Genomic DNA, 14,772 nt, shown 5'->3' with positions numbered 1-14,772 from the left:
GAAATACCTGCCCGAGAGGATGTAATGACCATTCTGACGCTGGATGGGGTACTGAGTTTTCGGATCACTGCAGATGCAGAACCAGTGTTACTCTACGAGGTGAATCGGCCACCCACTTTATTTTAGTTGGAACAGTTTGGGCTTCGATTTTCTTTCTTTGTGGTTTTAAAGACCTTGATTGTATTAATCACAATTTGGACTTATTTTCATTTTTGTGTTGCAATGAACTGTGTAATCACTGAAAACAGACTGTGTCTCACAAGGTGGGTAATATACATTTACCTTACAGCTACTGATATTCTGCACAATCCCAGACATAGTTTGGTCCCTTTAAACTTCAAACCAACCAACCAACCAACCACAATCCCAGTATGACGGTACACTGCGAGATGGAGGACTAATTGATAATTTTTGTTCACAGAGAAATTCAGCATGACATTCCATACACAGCCTGCACTCGTGTTGTGGTTTTAAATAATGTACGCCATGCTCAGTGTCATTGTTTCATTTGTATTATTTCGTGTTGTCACAGTGTACCCTTGTTGGAAAAGAGAGCTATAAGATATGCATCCGTACACAGTTTCTTACCTTATATTAATAATTTTATTAATACGGGCTGAGAATCCACCTTTTTGTCGGTTTATTCCGCATTTCTACACGAACAGTGGAAACCAGTGAACTCAAAGATCATAATGACAGTACTACATGTACAACATCCCATACATCACGCTTGTGACTAATACGGAACATAATTTATTTGCAAAGCGAAAACTGTGTCGAATCTGTGTTTTTACTCCTAACATTATTGTTTCGACCGGCAGCCGCTTTCGATTCTCGATACCCGATACAGCAACTACTCACAGCTAGTCTTTATATTCTACTCCATCAACAATGACAGACGACTCATGTCAGTCATTTTCAAAATGAACGGTTATTAGCTTAAAAAGTTAGTATGTTCACTGAACGTTAGTACGAAACTGTCGAAATACACTGTGATTATCACTGCCTGTTGGAGTGCAGTCTACGGTCGCAGGTTCGAATCCTGCCACGGGCATGGGTGTATGTGATGTCCTTCCAGTTTTTAAGTCCCATAGTGCTTAGAGCCATTTGAACCATTTTTGGAGTGCAGTATTTTCTTTTTCTTTCGTAGCATCTCATTAACATCCAACTTCTCGTATCTGTTTAGCATTTTAGATTAACTTCGAAAACAAGAAAAATGAACAGTTTACTCCTGTCTTCGGGTTAAAAAGAAATGTAGTCCACATTTTCACGGTTCTTGGTACTACAAATAGCCACGCTCAGCGAGCAAACAATTCTACTGCTGCTAAACTGCTGAACAGAGTACTGCAGTCTGCGTGTAGAACGTGGCGGCTTCGCCATTATGAACAGTGATGTCATCGATCTACTTTTTTCCCAGTGCGGGAAATTATTGCTGCCTGACTTTCAACGTAATTCTGTTATTGTAGTTGTGCCTCTCTAATGTTTCCAAGTTTCTAGTACCAACTGAACAAAACCTGGCGTTGATCAGTGAAGGACGTCACTGACGTCTTTCCACGCCACACAGATAGCTCTCGAAGGAGCCCACAGTGTATGACGACAGTAATGATACGCCAACCATTCTTGCTGAAATGTCTACTGCTCGGAAACTGCACATAACTCGTGCGGGAAAACAATTAACTACGCTGCCATGTAAAAACGTTAACTGAGTGTCAAAGAGCGAATATACGGATTTGGTCGCTATAGTTCCTATCCACTAGTAAAAATAAGAAGCAATTTTTGTTTTGCATATTTCCTTGACCAAAAAAGTTATTCTCTTGAAATACATGTGACAAATGCATAATAGCAGTAAAAATAAAGTGGGAGCCTCTTGGATTGATGATCAAAACGTCTTCGTCCTGGGTTCGAATCTCGTTGCTGCTAAAATTTCGATTAACAATCAGCATTGGCGGCAGAAGACCCGCGCAATAAGAAGTCACCCCTCATCCTGCCAACGGGCTTGCTAGAGAGGGAGGAGGAGCCGACAGCGGTTCAGGAGTAGGAAACTGCCCCTAAAGGCTGAATCATCAGCAGTGATCAACGGCATGTGGATGCAGAAGGCAATGAAAAACACTGCATTAAGGACACGTAACGTGTATCCACAGGACATGTGGCCTGTCATTGATGAAGTGGAATGATGATTTGTCCATTGGAAAAAGATTCTGGAATAGCCCCCTTTCGGATCTCCAGGAGGGGACTGTCAAGGGGGATGTTACCATGAGAAAATGATTGAATAATCCACGGAAGGCTAACGTTCTACGAGTCGGGGCGTGGAATGTCAGAAGCTTGAACGTGGTAGGAAAACTAGAAAATCTGGAAACGGAAATGCAAAGGCTCAATCTAGATATAGTAGGGCTCAGTGAAGTGATGCGGAAAAAAGACAAGGATTTCTCGTCAGATGAATATAGGGTGATATCAACAGCAGCAGAAAATGGTAGAACGGGAGTGGGATTCGTTATGAATAGGAAGGTAGGGCAGAGAGTGTGTTACTGTGAACAGTTCAGTGACAGGGTTGTTCTTATCAGAATTGACAGCAAACCACCACCGACAACCATAGCTCAGGTATACATGCCGTCGTCGCAAGCTGAAGATGAATAGATAGAGAAAGTGTATGAGGATATTGAAAGGGTAATACTGTGTGTAAAGGGATATGAAAATGTAATAGTCATGGCAGACTGGAATGCAGTTGTAGGCGAAGGCGCAGATGAAAAGGTTACAGGAGAATATGGGCTTGGGACAAGTAATGAGAGAGGAGAAAGACTAATTTAGTTCCGTAACAATTTTCAGCTAGTAATAGCAAATACTCTGTTCGAGAATCACACGATAAGGAGGTATACTTGGAAAAGGCCGGATGATACGGGAAGATTTCGGTTAGGTTACATCATGGTCAGGCAGAGATTCTGAAATGAAATACCGGATTGTAAGGCGTACCCAGGAGCGGACATTGACTCAGATAACAATATAGTAGTGATGAAGAGTAGGTTCAAGTTTAAGACATTAGTCAGGAAGAATCAATACGCAAAGAAATGGGATGCGGAAGAACTAAGGAACGACGAGGTATGGTAGAAGTTCTCTAACGCTATAGATACAGCAATACGGAATAGCTCAGAAGGCAGTACTGGTGAAGAGGAATGAACATCTCTAAAAAGGGACATCACAGAAGTTGGGATGGAAAACATAGGTACAAAAAAGGTAGCTGCGAAGAAACCATGGTAACAGAAGAAATACTTCAACTGATCGATGAAAGGAGGAAGTGCAAAAATATTCCGGGAAACTCATGAATACAGAAATATAAGTCGCTGCGGAATGAAACAAATAGGAAGTGCAGGGAAGCTAAGACGAAATGGCTACAGGAAAATTGTGAAGTCACCGAAAAAGAAAGGATTGTCGGAAAGACAGATTCAGTATACAGGAAAGTCAAAACAACCTTTCGTGACATTAAAAGTGGGGGTGATAACACTAAGAGTGCAACGGAAATTTCATTTTTAAATGCAGAGGAGAGAGCGGCTAGGTGGAAAGAATACATTGAAAGCCTCTATGAGGGGGAAGATCTGTCTGATGTGATGGAAGAAGAAACAGGAATCGGTTTAGAAGAGATAGGGGATCTAGTATTAGAATTAGAATTTAAAAGAGCTTTGGAGGACTTAAGATCAAACTAAACTAATCTCCTCGAGAAAAGGCCATGAAGGTCCAACGGTACCGACTGGCCGCCGTGTCATCCTCAGCCCATAGGGGTCACTGGATGCGGATATGATGGTGCTTGTGGTCAGCACACCGCTCTCCCGGCCGTATGTCAGCTTCCGAGGCCGGGGCCGCTACTTATCAGTCAAGTAGCTCCTGTTTGCCTCACAAGGGCTGAGTGCACCCCGCTTGCCAACAGCACTCGGCAGACCCGATGGTCACCCATCCTAGTGGTAGCCCAGCCCGACAGCGCTTAACTTCGGTGATCTGATGGGAACCAGTGTTACCACTGCGGTAAGGCCGTTGGCGATAACATCCCATCAGAATTTCTATAATCACTGTGGGGAGTAGCAACAAAACGAATATCCATGTTGGTGTATAGAATGTATGGGTCCGGCGACATACTATCAGACTTTCGGAAAAGTATCATCCACACAATTCCGAAGACGGCAAGAACAGACAAGTGCGAGAATTATCACACAATCAGATTAACATTTGGAAAAATGTGGCAAAATCGTATGGAACCAAACTGCTGAGGTCACCGAACCCTAAGCTTACACACTACTTTATCTAACTTAAAATAACTTACGATAAGGGCAACACACACACCCATGACCGAGGGAGGGCGCGAACCTCAGACGGGGGTAGCCGCAAGAACCGTGACAAGACGCCCGAGACTGATCGGTCACCCCGAGGTGCTCAGCTTGCGGTTAATAATGGATGCAAGACTAAAGAAAAATTGAGACACGTTTGTAGGGTTTATTGACCTGGGAAAAGCGTACGACAGAGTAAAATGGTGGAGGATGTTCAAAATATTGAAAAAAATTAGGGGTAAGCTATTGGGAGAGACGGTTCATATACACTATGTACAACAGCCAAGACAAAATAATAAGAGTGGACTACCAAGAACGAAGTGCTCGTATTAAAAAGGGTGTAATACAAGGATGTAGCCTTTCGCCCATACTGTTTAATCTGCATATCGAGGAAGCAATGATGGAAATAAAATAAAGGTGCAGGAGCGGAATTAAAATCCAAATGGTTCAAATGGCTCTAAGCACTATGTGACTTAAAATCTGAGGTCATCAGTAACCTAGAACCTATAACTACTTAAACCTAACTAACCTAAGGACATCACACACATCCATGCCCAAGGCAGGATTCGAACCTGCGATCATAGCAGTCGCGCGGTTCCGGACTAAAGCGCCTAGAAATGTTCGGCCACAAAGGCCGGCTTAAAATTCAAGGTGAAAGGATATCAATGATACGATTCGCTGATGACATTGCTATCCTAAGTGAAAGTGAAGAAGAACTACATGATCTGCTGAGCGGAATGAACAGTCTGATGAGTACAGAGTATGGGTTGAGATTAAATCGAAGAAAGACGACGGTAATGAGAATTAGTTGATATGAGGACAGCGAGAAACTTAATATTAGGACTGATCGTCACGAAGTAGATGAAGTTAAGGAATTCTGCTACCAAGACAGTAAATTAACCAAAAACGGACGGAGCAAGGAGGACATCAAAAGCAGACTAGCAATAGGAAAAAAGGGCATTCCTGGCAAAGACAAGTCTACTAATATAAAATATCGGCCGTAATTTGAGGAAGACGTTTCTTAGAATGTACGTTTCGAGTACAGCATTGTATGGTAGTGAAACATGGACCGTGGGAAAACCGGAACAGAAGAGAATCGAAATATTTGAGATGTGGTGCTACAGACGAATGTGGAAAATTATAGGGTAAGGAATGGGAAGGTTCTGCGCAGAATTGGAGAGGAAAGGAATATGTGCAAAACACTGATAAGAAGGTACAGGACGACAGGACATCTGTTAAGACATAAGGTGAGGAAATGACTTCCATGCGAGCTGTAGATGTCAAAAACTGTAGAGGAAGGCAGAAACTGGAGTACATCCAGCAAATAACAGAGGACGTGGGTTGAAAGTGCTACTCTGAGATGAAGAGATTAGCACAGGAGACGAATTCGTGGCGGGCCGCCTGAAACCAGTCAGAAAAAAGGTAAAAAACCCAAAACGACTCCTCAAAGGGTTTCAAAAGGCTGAGAACACCTTGATCCAGTCATCCCACATAAGAAAAGTCGTTGTCAATACGAGTAATTCAACCCAAATCCATAAATAAGGCCGTCGTAGACGCTGTTTTCTTAGCTGTGGAGGTTACGCTGTGTTTCCAGAGACATTATCATATTCTCGAAGACTATATAAAGAGAAGTATTTAATGCCTAGCACTTCATAGTAAACAGAGGTAACCGCGTACAATAGTGTATTGTTTTTATGCCACACACGCACAAAAGTATTCCTATCCACGTGTACCAGCTACACATTGTAATGTAAAATGAAGCTGGAAGCTTAATATATATGCATGAAAGTAAATAAAGGTTGAAAATGGCCAGTCGCATGTTTTCATTCTCAAAACAAGGAATTAAACCAACTGTCTATGCACAGGATTGACCGGTGCCTCCAAACCTACCTTGGAAGTCATTTACTTTCAAATAATATTTGTGTTGGATTTAACTAACTTATTTATTTGTGATAAGGTATCCGTTGTGCTAAACTTTTGTGATGTCTTGAAAGTGTTTGATGGCGTGGCAATCAGGCACAGACAGTAAGCGTTAATGGGCAGTGTGCTATCGAGTAAGCACCTAGGCATGCTTCAGACACCAACTGAGGTTTAATCTCCAATTACTTGTCCCTTTCATCTCTAAAGTCGATAAACGCTCTCTTCGTAAATGTTTCGAGCAAATCAGTCTGGGACAGAGGAAGGGTGGAGGGAGTAGATATGCCACATACAATGACAAAGAACTGCGGAGATGTGGGTTGAGACCAATATTCCGGCTCGACTCGTAGACGTGAGATACATTACGTCCCGTTCAAGACAGTGTAGATCTTCCAGTGCCCAATGAGTATGGTTTCCACTGTAAATGCGGTAGCATCCTCACCGGCCAAACGATTCACACCATCGTTGAGCACTGTGCTGAGAACGGGGGACACATGAAGCAAAGGGAGCTTCAGAAGAGAACCATGACCGAACATGGTTGCAGAGACTGGAAGAAACAGCAACAGTTTAAACGGATATTATGGGTACACAGTTAGTAAGGCATAGGGCCGGGTTTTGGACACCGTGTGGAAGCATAGACGTGTGCTTCATGCTTGTACGTTGGCGGGAGCCTTAATTCCAATGTTGGCACCAGCCCCTCGCGCCACCTGTCACTCGGTCCTGCGGCGCCGGAAGCTGGTGCGATCCGACAACTCGCCTTCCTAGACATGTCACGCTGACGCTGCCCTGGAAGATTCCAGACACTGCTGCCGCTCCTAATTAAATACCATGCCGTGCTATCCGCTACAGCAGTTTTTGGTCACATGTTTCAGTGGAACGAAAGTAAGACTCCCAAAATATCACACGATTTTCGTACTCAGATGAAGAGTGTTAAATGGCCATCAGATTCACTGGCCGGAGGACTAGTTTTTCAAAGAAAGATTTAATTACTTGGAAGTAATCAGGATAATGAAGACAAAACATAATTATTGATTTTAGAGAAAATATTTTTCCGAATTTTCATAGCCAAACGATGAGTGTGAAATGGAAAATGGGTATCAAATTGTCAAGCGTGAGGTCTAGTTTCACAAAAAACAAAAAATTAATTGGTTGAATGTTGTCAGGGTAATTCAGAAAAATTTAGTGACCTGAGGGAAATATTTTCAAGGACAGCTGTTTGTGGTTAAATAAATGAAGTTAATCTGCCCTGTCTAGTTTGCAAATAGCGGGTTACGCTGACATGAAATTTGACAAATATCTGAGTGGAGCGAAAATTAGATTCCGCAGAACTGACTTCTTTGCGAATTTTCGTAGTCAAACAATGAGCTATAAACGGACAAAGGAGAATCGTATTGAACAGCGTCAGGTCCAGTTTTGTAAAATATATTTCACGCAATCTAAACGAAACTTGAAAATGAAAAACATTGAAAAAATGAACAAATGTTTTGTGAAATGACTAGTCTAAGTGTATGAAACTAAACAGATCAGAAAAACATTTTATGATACTTTGAATTACGCTCGAAATAATGTTCAGCAGATGAAGTGGCGATTGAGAATTTAAAGTTCAGTGTTTAACGTAGAACCTTAGAATTTTAATGAGTACAAGAGGACATAAGCCTGATGGATTATGTAGACCGTGTAGTCTGCTGTTGTGTGGTTTTCAGATATTTCTATGATATATTACCGCAATTGTAAAAGCGTCCCAACTAGTTTTTCCCCTGCAAAAATTTTTCTGTTGATAATCCTTCAGATATCAAAGATAATTGCGCGTGGGGCAAGAAGTAACGTTTCTTGGCGTCATTGTTATTGCTCGTTCACTTTTCCTGATAAAAAGGAGTTGAAAATTGAAACCTTCGACCAGACAGCAGATGAAAAGTTCATCGAATTTCGCTCAATGGTCTCCTTACGTCTCTCAGCTGGTACACTTAATGATTTGTGGCATTGCAATAGTAATTTTATCTATAAAACATATAACAGCTTGGCTTTCCATAGTGTTTCAAGGATACACAACTGCAGACTGCACAGTCTTCATAATCTACAAGACAAATATTCTCTGGTGCTCTTTAAAATTCTACGTTATTAACTGAACTTTAGATTCTTAATCGGGTGCACCTCATTTACTGTATATGATTTCGACCACGGTTCAGATATGCGTCCAATGTTTCTGTATTCTATTTTATTTCTTACTTACAAGCAAATCATTTCACAAAACATTTGACAGTATCTTTTTATCAAATTCCTTTTTATTGCTTGTGACAACGATGGAGACACTTGTTGGAAGCTACAGTATTTTATTGGAAACTTGCTGAGAAACCAGGAGTAGCCCAGGTATTAATGTATAGCTGTGCCCAAGACTTTGTACATATGGAATTCCTTTTTGCGTTATAAATCTTTGAATACAACGTTTGAGGTAGTTTGCTTGTCTGTTTCCCTAATTCGCGAGAGAGCCACGCAGAACTCACGACGCAGAAATCAACTGACGCTGAGTACAGGTCCGCTGCAAGCAGCGACTGACCTTGTGCTTCCTTCATAGTCGTAGCATAACTTAAGCTAACCGGAAATTGTGTAAGTTTCAAGTGAAATGGTAAATTGTTACGAATAAGCACGATTCGGGGAGTAAAAACTCACTCGCCGTCACGACTTACCATCAAAATTTCTTCATCTATGATGTTACGTTGGACAGGAGTACCTTTAAGCCTCTCTGAGGAACGAGGCGATGCACTACACTGTAGATATAAGTTAAGTCGCTCCTAGCTGTCGGAAGGAGCTCCCAAAGAGCCAGTTGAAGCCTGCTGTTCTACGGTTGCTGCAAGTCTCACCTCACGATATTCATTACACTCGTGATACCACACAGTGCTCAATATTTTAGCCGTTCCGGTTTATTCAGGAAGACTCGACTGTTTTCAAGGCATTTTCATTCGTAAACAAAACCAAACCAAAATGCAATGAGTAGGCACACAAATCACAAACCAGAGTTAATAAATTCGTTTTTCCAAGCAAGAAGATAAATGAAAAGTGTCAAAAGAAGCAAAGTAATGTCGGGATATTTTTGATATACAAAACCCATATACACTAGCAAAGTAATTTCGTTCTTGGTTTGTATTCAAAACAATAAAATTGCGATGCTTAATTCTGTCATTGACACAAACTTCCGAAAACACATGTGAGCTAAAAAAGAACTGACAGAATCATCTATTGGTTCTTTGGTGTACTCTGAAACTAACAGCGCCATCTATTCGTTCTTTCGTGTTCTGCACTAAAGTAATTGAATTTCCGACCTACCTAGTTGAGCAGAAGATTTTCGATAAAACCTTAAATTATGATGTCTTTTATTTCCTTGCTCTGACTTTGGTAAAATAAAGCCTGTATTATGCCCGAAACTACTATCAAGTGACTTGCGAAAACCCCATGAGAATTAGTTTAGTACTTTTGGAGATTAGCGTGTTCAGACAGGTAAACAGATAGTCACCACGGACTTACTGTTTATTACTAATAGAGGTCTTCTTGTTGTTGTTGTTGTTGTGGTTGTTGTTGCGGAGATCTTCAGCTCGAAGATTGGTTCTATGCAGCCCTCCATGCTAGTCTGACCTGTGCAAGCCTCTTCATATTTGAATAAGTACCAGAACCAATATCCTCCTTCATCTGCTTACAGTATACATCTCTTGGTCTACCTCTAGGATTTTTACCACCCTTCCGCCCCCACCCTCCCGCGCCACATTCTTCCCTCTAATATTAAGTTGAGGCTTCCTTGATGTCTCGGAATATGTCCTATTAATCGACTCCTTCTTTTAGTCGAGTTGTGCCACAAATTTATTTTCTTTCTAATTCTACTCAGTACTTCGTCAATGGTTAGGCGACTACCCGTCTCATCTTCAGCATTCTTTTGTAGGACCACATTTCAGAGGCTTCTATTCTTATCTGGTCTGAGCTGCCTATCGTCCAAGTTTCACTTCTGTACAAGGCTACTGTCCAGACAAATCCCTTCAAAAAAAGACTTGCTATCAATTAAATTTATATTCGATGTTAACAAATTTCTCTTCTTCAGAAACGGTTTACTTGCCGTTGCCAGTCGACACTTTATATCTTCTTTACTTCGGCTGTCATCACTGTTCTCAATTTTTAGTGTCTCGCTTCCTGCTCTAAATCCCTCAGCATCACCTGATTTAATTCGACTACATGGGCTGCAACACTGTATCACTTTATTCTCAACCATTGCTCCCCTTTCACGCCCCTCGATTCCTGCTTTCTGATTTCTGTACAAGTTGTAAATGGTCTTACGCTCCCTCTGTTTCACCTGTACTACCTTCAAAATTGCAAATAGATTATTCTAGTCAACATTGTCTAAAGATTTCTCTAATCTAAAAATGCTATAACCATAGTTTTGCCTTTCCTTAACCTAACCTCTCGTGTTCCTACATTTCTCCGGAATCCAAACTGATCTTCTGTGAGGTCGACTCTTACCAGTTTCTCCCTTCTTGTGTGATGAATTCGTGTTAGTATTTTTCGCTAAAATTCACACCTGTTAGAGCCTGCTTTCTTTGGAACTGGAATTATTACACCCTTCTTGAAGTCTGAGCGTACTACGTCTATCTGATACATCTTGCCCTCCACATGGAATAGTTTTGTCATGGCTGGATCTCCCACGGTTATCAGTAATTCTGACGGAATGTCGTCTATTCCAGGGGCCTTGTATCGAATCATGCCTTTCAGTGCTCAGATAAATTCTTTTCACAGTCTTATATCTTCCATCGCATCTCCACCGGCGTCCTCTAAATATTCCGTCCCCGTTTCAGCTTTCTTCTTTGGTTAGTACTGATTCTCCGTCTCTGCTCTTGCTATTCATACAGATTTTTCTCTTTCCATCAAAGGTGTCTTTAATTTTTCTTAAGGCGGGATCTATCTTTCCCACAGTGAAATATTCCTTAAATCCTTACGTTTGTCCAGTGGTGACTCCTGTTTAGCCATTTTGCAGGTCTTGTAAATTCCCTTTCGCCTGTTATATTTTCTGCATTTCTTATATTTTCTCCTTCCAGTAGTTAAGTTCAGTGTCTCCTGTTCTGTCCAAGGATTTCTACTAAGCTTTGTCACTTTGCGTATCTGATCCTCTGCTGCCTTCACTGCTTCGTCTCTCAATATTGTCCATCCATCTTCTACTGCACTGATTTCACCTGTTCTAGTCAATCTTTGCCTAATGCTCCCTCTGAAACTCTCAACAAGGAAAAACGTACCCAGGTTCCATTTCTTTAGTTTCCTACCTTTTTGCAATTTCTTCAGTTTCAGTTTACAGTTCATAACCGATAAATTGTGGCGGTAGTCCACATCTTCCGCTAGAAATGAGTTACAGTTTAAAATCTGGTTCGAGAAACTTTGTCTTACCTTTATGTAACAAACATGAAACCTTCTGGTGTGTCCAGGTCTCTTCCAAGTGTACAAGCTTCCTTCATGATTGTTAAAACCAAGTGTTAGCGATGGTTAAATTACGCTATGTGCAAAATTCTGCCAGCCAGATTCCTGTTTCATCCCCCCCCCCCCCCCTCCAATCTATATTCACCTACTATTTTTCCTTCTTTTCCTTTTCGTCCTCCTTTGTCTTTCCCTTCTCCTGTAGTGAAGATGTAGAAGAAAACAGAAGATGGCCCAGGTTGAACCCTAGAAGATTTCATTCACCAATAGTGAAAGGCATGAGTCCGAGTTGGGACACAGCAACCAGTTTTAACTCATCGTAAGCTTTTAAAATCTATGTTAATAAGTGTTACTTACCTTCTGATGAAAAAATCCAGGAGGTATGTATGTTAGACGATTAGACTCTAGGTTTAGGTACTGCAGCTTGGTTAGCGTGTAGAGATCAGTCTCCTGCACAGTTCTCAGTTCGTTATTGTCCAACGCAAGCCAAGAAAGTGCCTTGAGCGGTTTCAAGAAATCCGCTGGAAAGTCCTCTCTGTCGAGCCCGAAACTCATCTCCAGACTCTCGAGGCTGTCGGCGAGGTCGGTGAGCGCGTCGGGGTGGACGTGGCCCAGCTTGTTGAAGGACAGGCTGAGCTCCCGCAGGTGCGGCGCGTGCACGAACGTGAACTCGGACAGGCTGGCGATCCTGTTGTTGCGCAGCAGCAGGGTGTCCAGCGAGCCCGCCCAGCCCTCGAGGTCGCTGGGCCGCACCTCGTCGATGCGGTTGTAGCCCACGTTGAGGTGCAGCAGGTGCAGGCAGTTCTGCAGCGCCGAGCTCGGGATCCGCGTCAGCTGGTTGTCCTCCAGCGACAGCACCCGCAGCGTGCTGCAGAAGGAGTCGAACGCGTCGTCGGCCACGTCGGACACGTTGTTGGACGGCAGGTAGAGGTACTTGAGGCGCTTGAGCTGCGACAGCGCCCGGGGCACCTCGTCCAGCTGGTTGTGCTCGAGGTCGAGCGCCTCCAGAGTGTGGCCCACGCCGACGAAGGCGCGCGGGTCCACGTTGCGGCTGCGCAGCCGGTTCATGGACAGGTAGATGCGGACGGCGTTCGTGCCGCGGAACACCTGAGCTGGAAGCCCCGTGAGGTAGTTGTAGTCCAGATGCAGGTCTCGGACTTGTAACGACCTGACATGAGAGCAACGAGAAGTACAGTAGTTGGGCATGGTAACACAGCTTTAGCCTCCAACAACTAAGTTATGAATTTACACAAAATAAAAATTGTAATACGGCAAAGCGAACTGTGGACCCAAACTGAACAGAAATGAGATTAGTCATGTGACTAGACACATCCATGTTACAGTTAAAACTAACCCGCATCGTTACATCAGAGTGCAACCAATGAAAGTGATCGTCGAAAATGCGTTTCTGGGCAACTGTTATGGCCTGCTGTTAATGTCACTGAATTTATTGATGACGAGAAGCACTGGTAGTATCGATAGTGAAGGTAATGGAATGTACGAGTAAAATATTGAAGCTGAGTAAGTCGATGATGAGTACCTTAATAAAGGACAGGCATTGTGCTGTGCAGAGTTGGATTCAAGTGCTATATATACTCTAAACAAGGTAAACCTAAGTGCACAGAATATCCCACTTACGATTATACCGGATGATCAAAAGTCAGTATAAATTTGAAAACTTAATAAACCGCGGAATAATGTAGATAGAGAGGTAAAAATTGACTCACATGCTTGGAATGACATGGGGTTTAATTAGAACCAAAAAAAAAAAACAAAGTTCACAAAATGTCCGACAGATGGCGCTGGACAGCAAAACGTCAGTGACTGGTACCGTGACGGGTGAGAGGTACGCCGATATCTTACAGAATCCCATCGTGCCCAGTATGGCTGATAAACACCTGCTGGAACGTACGATGTTTATGCAGGATTACGCTCGACCCCATATTGCTAGACGCGTGAAAGATCTCTTGCGCGCGTCGTTTGGTGATGATCGTGTGCTCAGCCGCCACTTTCGTCATTCTTGGCCTCCCAGGTCCCCAGACCTCAGTCCGTGCGATTATTGGCTTTGTGTTTGGTTACCTGAAGTCGCAAGTGTATCGTGATCGACCGCCATCTCTAGGGATGCTGAAAGACAACATCCGTCGACAATGCCTCACCATAACTCCGGACATGTTTTACAGTGCTGTTCACAACATTATACCCCGACTACAGCTATTGTTGAGGAATGATGGTGTACATAGTGAGCATTTCCTGTAAAGAACATCATCTTTGCTTTGTCTTACTTTGTTATGCTAATTATTGCTATTCTGATCAGATGAAGCGCCATCTGTCGGATTTTTTGAACTATTGTATTTTTTTGGTTCTAATGAAACCCCATGTCATTCCAAGCATGTGTGTCAGTTTGTACCTCTCTATCTACTTTATTCCGTGATTTATTCAGTTTTCATATTTATACTGACTTTTTGATCACCTGGTAGATAAATGTTGTTTTAATGAACGAAACAGTCCAGATCATGTTTCATGTAACGTACATGACATGTTTATGCCACATTAGGACATCTGGTGAGGTAACACTAAAAACCCGGTGTCATCAGGTTGTAATGAGTCACACCCTCTAGCGGCAGTGGTGGCAACACTCCTGTTTCTTAATCTTGCACCAGAAGATGACCTGATTCGGCCGAAACCTGTCATATCAGTTACATAAAACGTGATATGGAATGTTTTATTCACTAAGAAATAAAACAAAATCACTGACTTCACCTGTGACAAAATGCCGCTTTTCTACGGAGTAATGTATAATTGAGCATTAATGTCTGTGATGTTATGAAAAATAGAAAGAAATACAAACTGTTTGAAAATTTCACCTTTTAGTGCAAAGAAATGAATTTTAAGGCCAGCAAGGGATCTTGAAGATTTGGTTTTAAAATGTGCCAGATTATAAGAATTGTTCAAATGGTTCAAATGGCTCTGAGCACTATGGGACTTAACATCTTAGGTCATCAGTCCCCTAGAACTTAGAACTACTTAAACCTAACTAAACTAAGGACATCACACACATCCATGCCCGAGGCAAGATTCAAACCTGCGACCGTAGCAGTCCTGC

The 14,772-nt window shown here is 42.4% G+C and overlaps 1 protein-coding gene and 1 pseudogene across 1 annotated transcript in view; both read right to left on the bottom strand.

The window, feature by feature from the left end:
* Positions 1-14,772, bottom strand: part of LOC124775167 (chaoptin-like) — a 152,164-nt gene that overhangs the window by 50,170 nt on the left and 87,222 nt on the right. Inside the window, exon 5 of the mRNA XM_047250007.1 lies at positions 12,027-12,837. Coding sequence (XP_047105963.1) covers positions 12,027-12,837 — 811 coding nt within the window. The remainder of the gene's footprint in view (positions 1-12,026; positions 12,838-14,772) is intronic.
* On the bottom strand, positions 3,908-4,025 carry LOC124778260 (annotated as a pseudogene).

The sequence above is a fragment of the Schistocerca piceifrons genome, chromosome 2, assembly GCF_021461385.2.
Source record: "Schistocerca piceifrons isolate TAMUIC-IGC-003096 chromosome 2, iqSchPice1.1, whole genome shotgun sequence".
Taxonomy (NCBI): Eukaryota; Metazoa; Arthropoda; class Insecta; order Orthoptera; family Acrididae; genus Schistocerca; species Schistocerca piceifrons.
The sequence above is the reverse complement of the archived record's forward strand: the minus strand, read 5'-3'. Positions and strand labels throughout refer to the sequence as shown.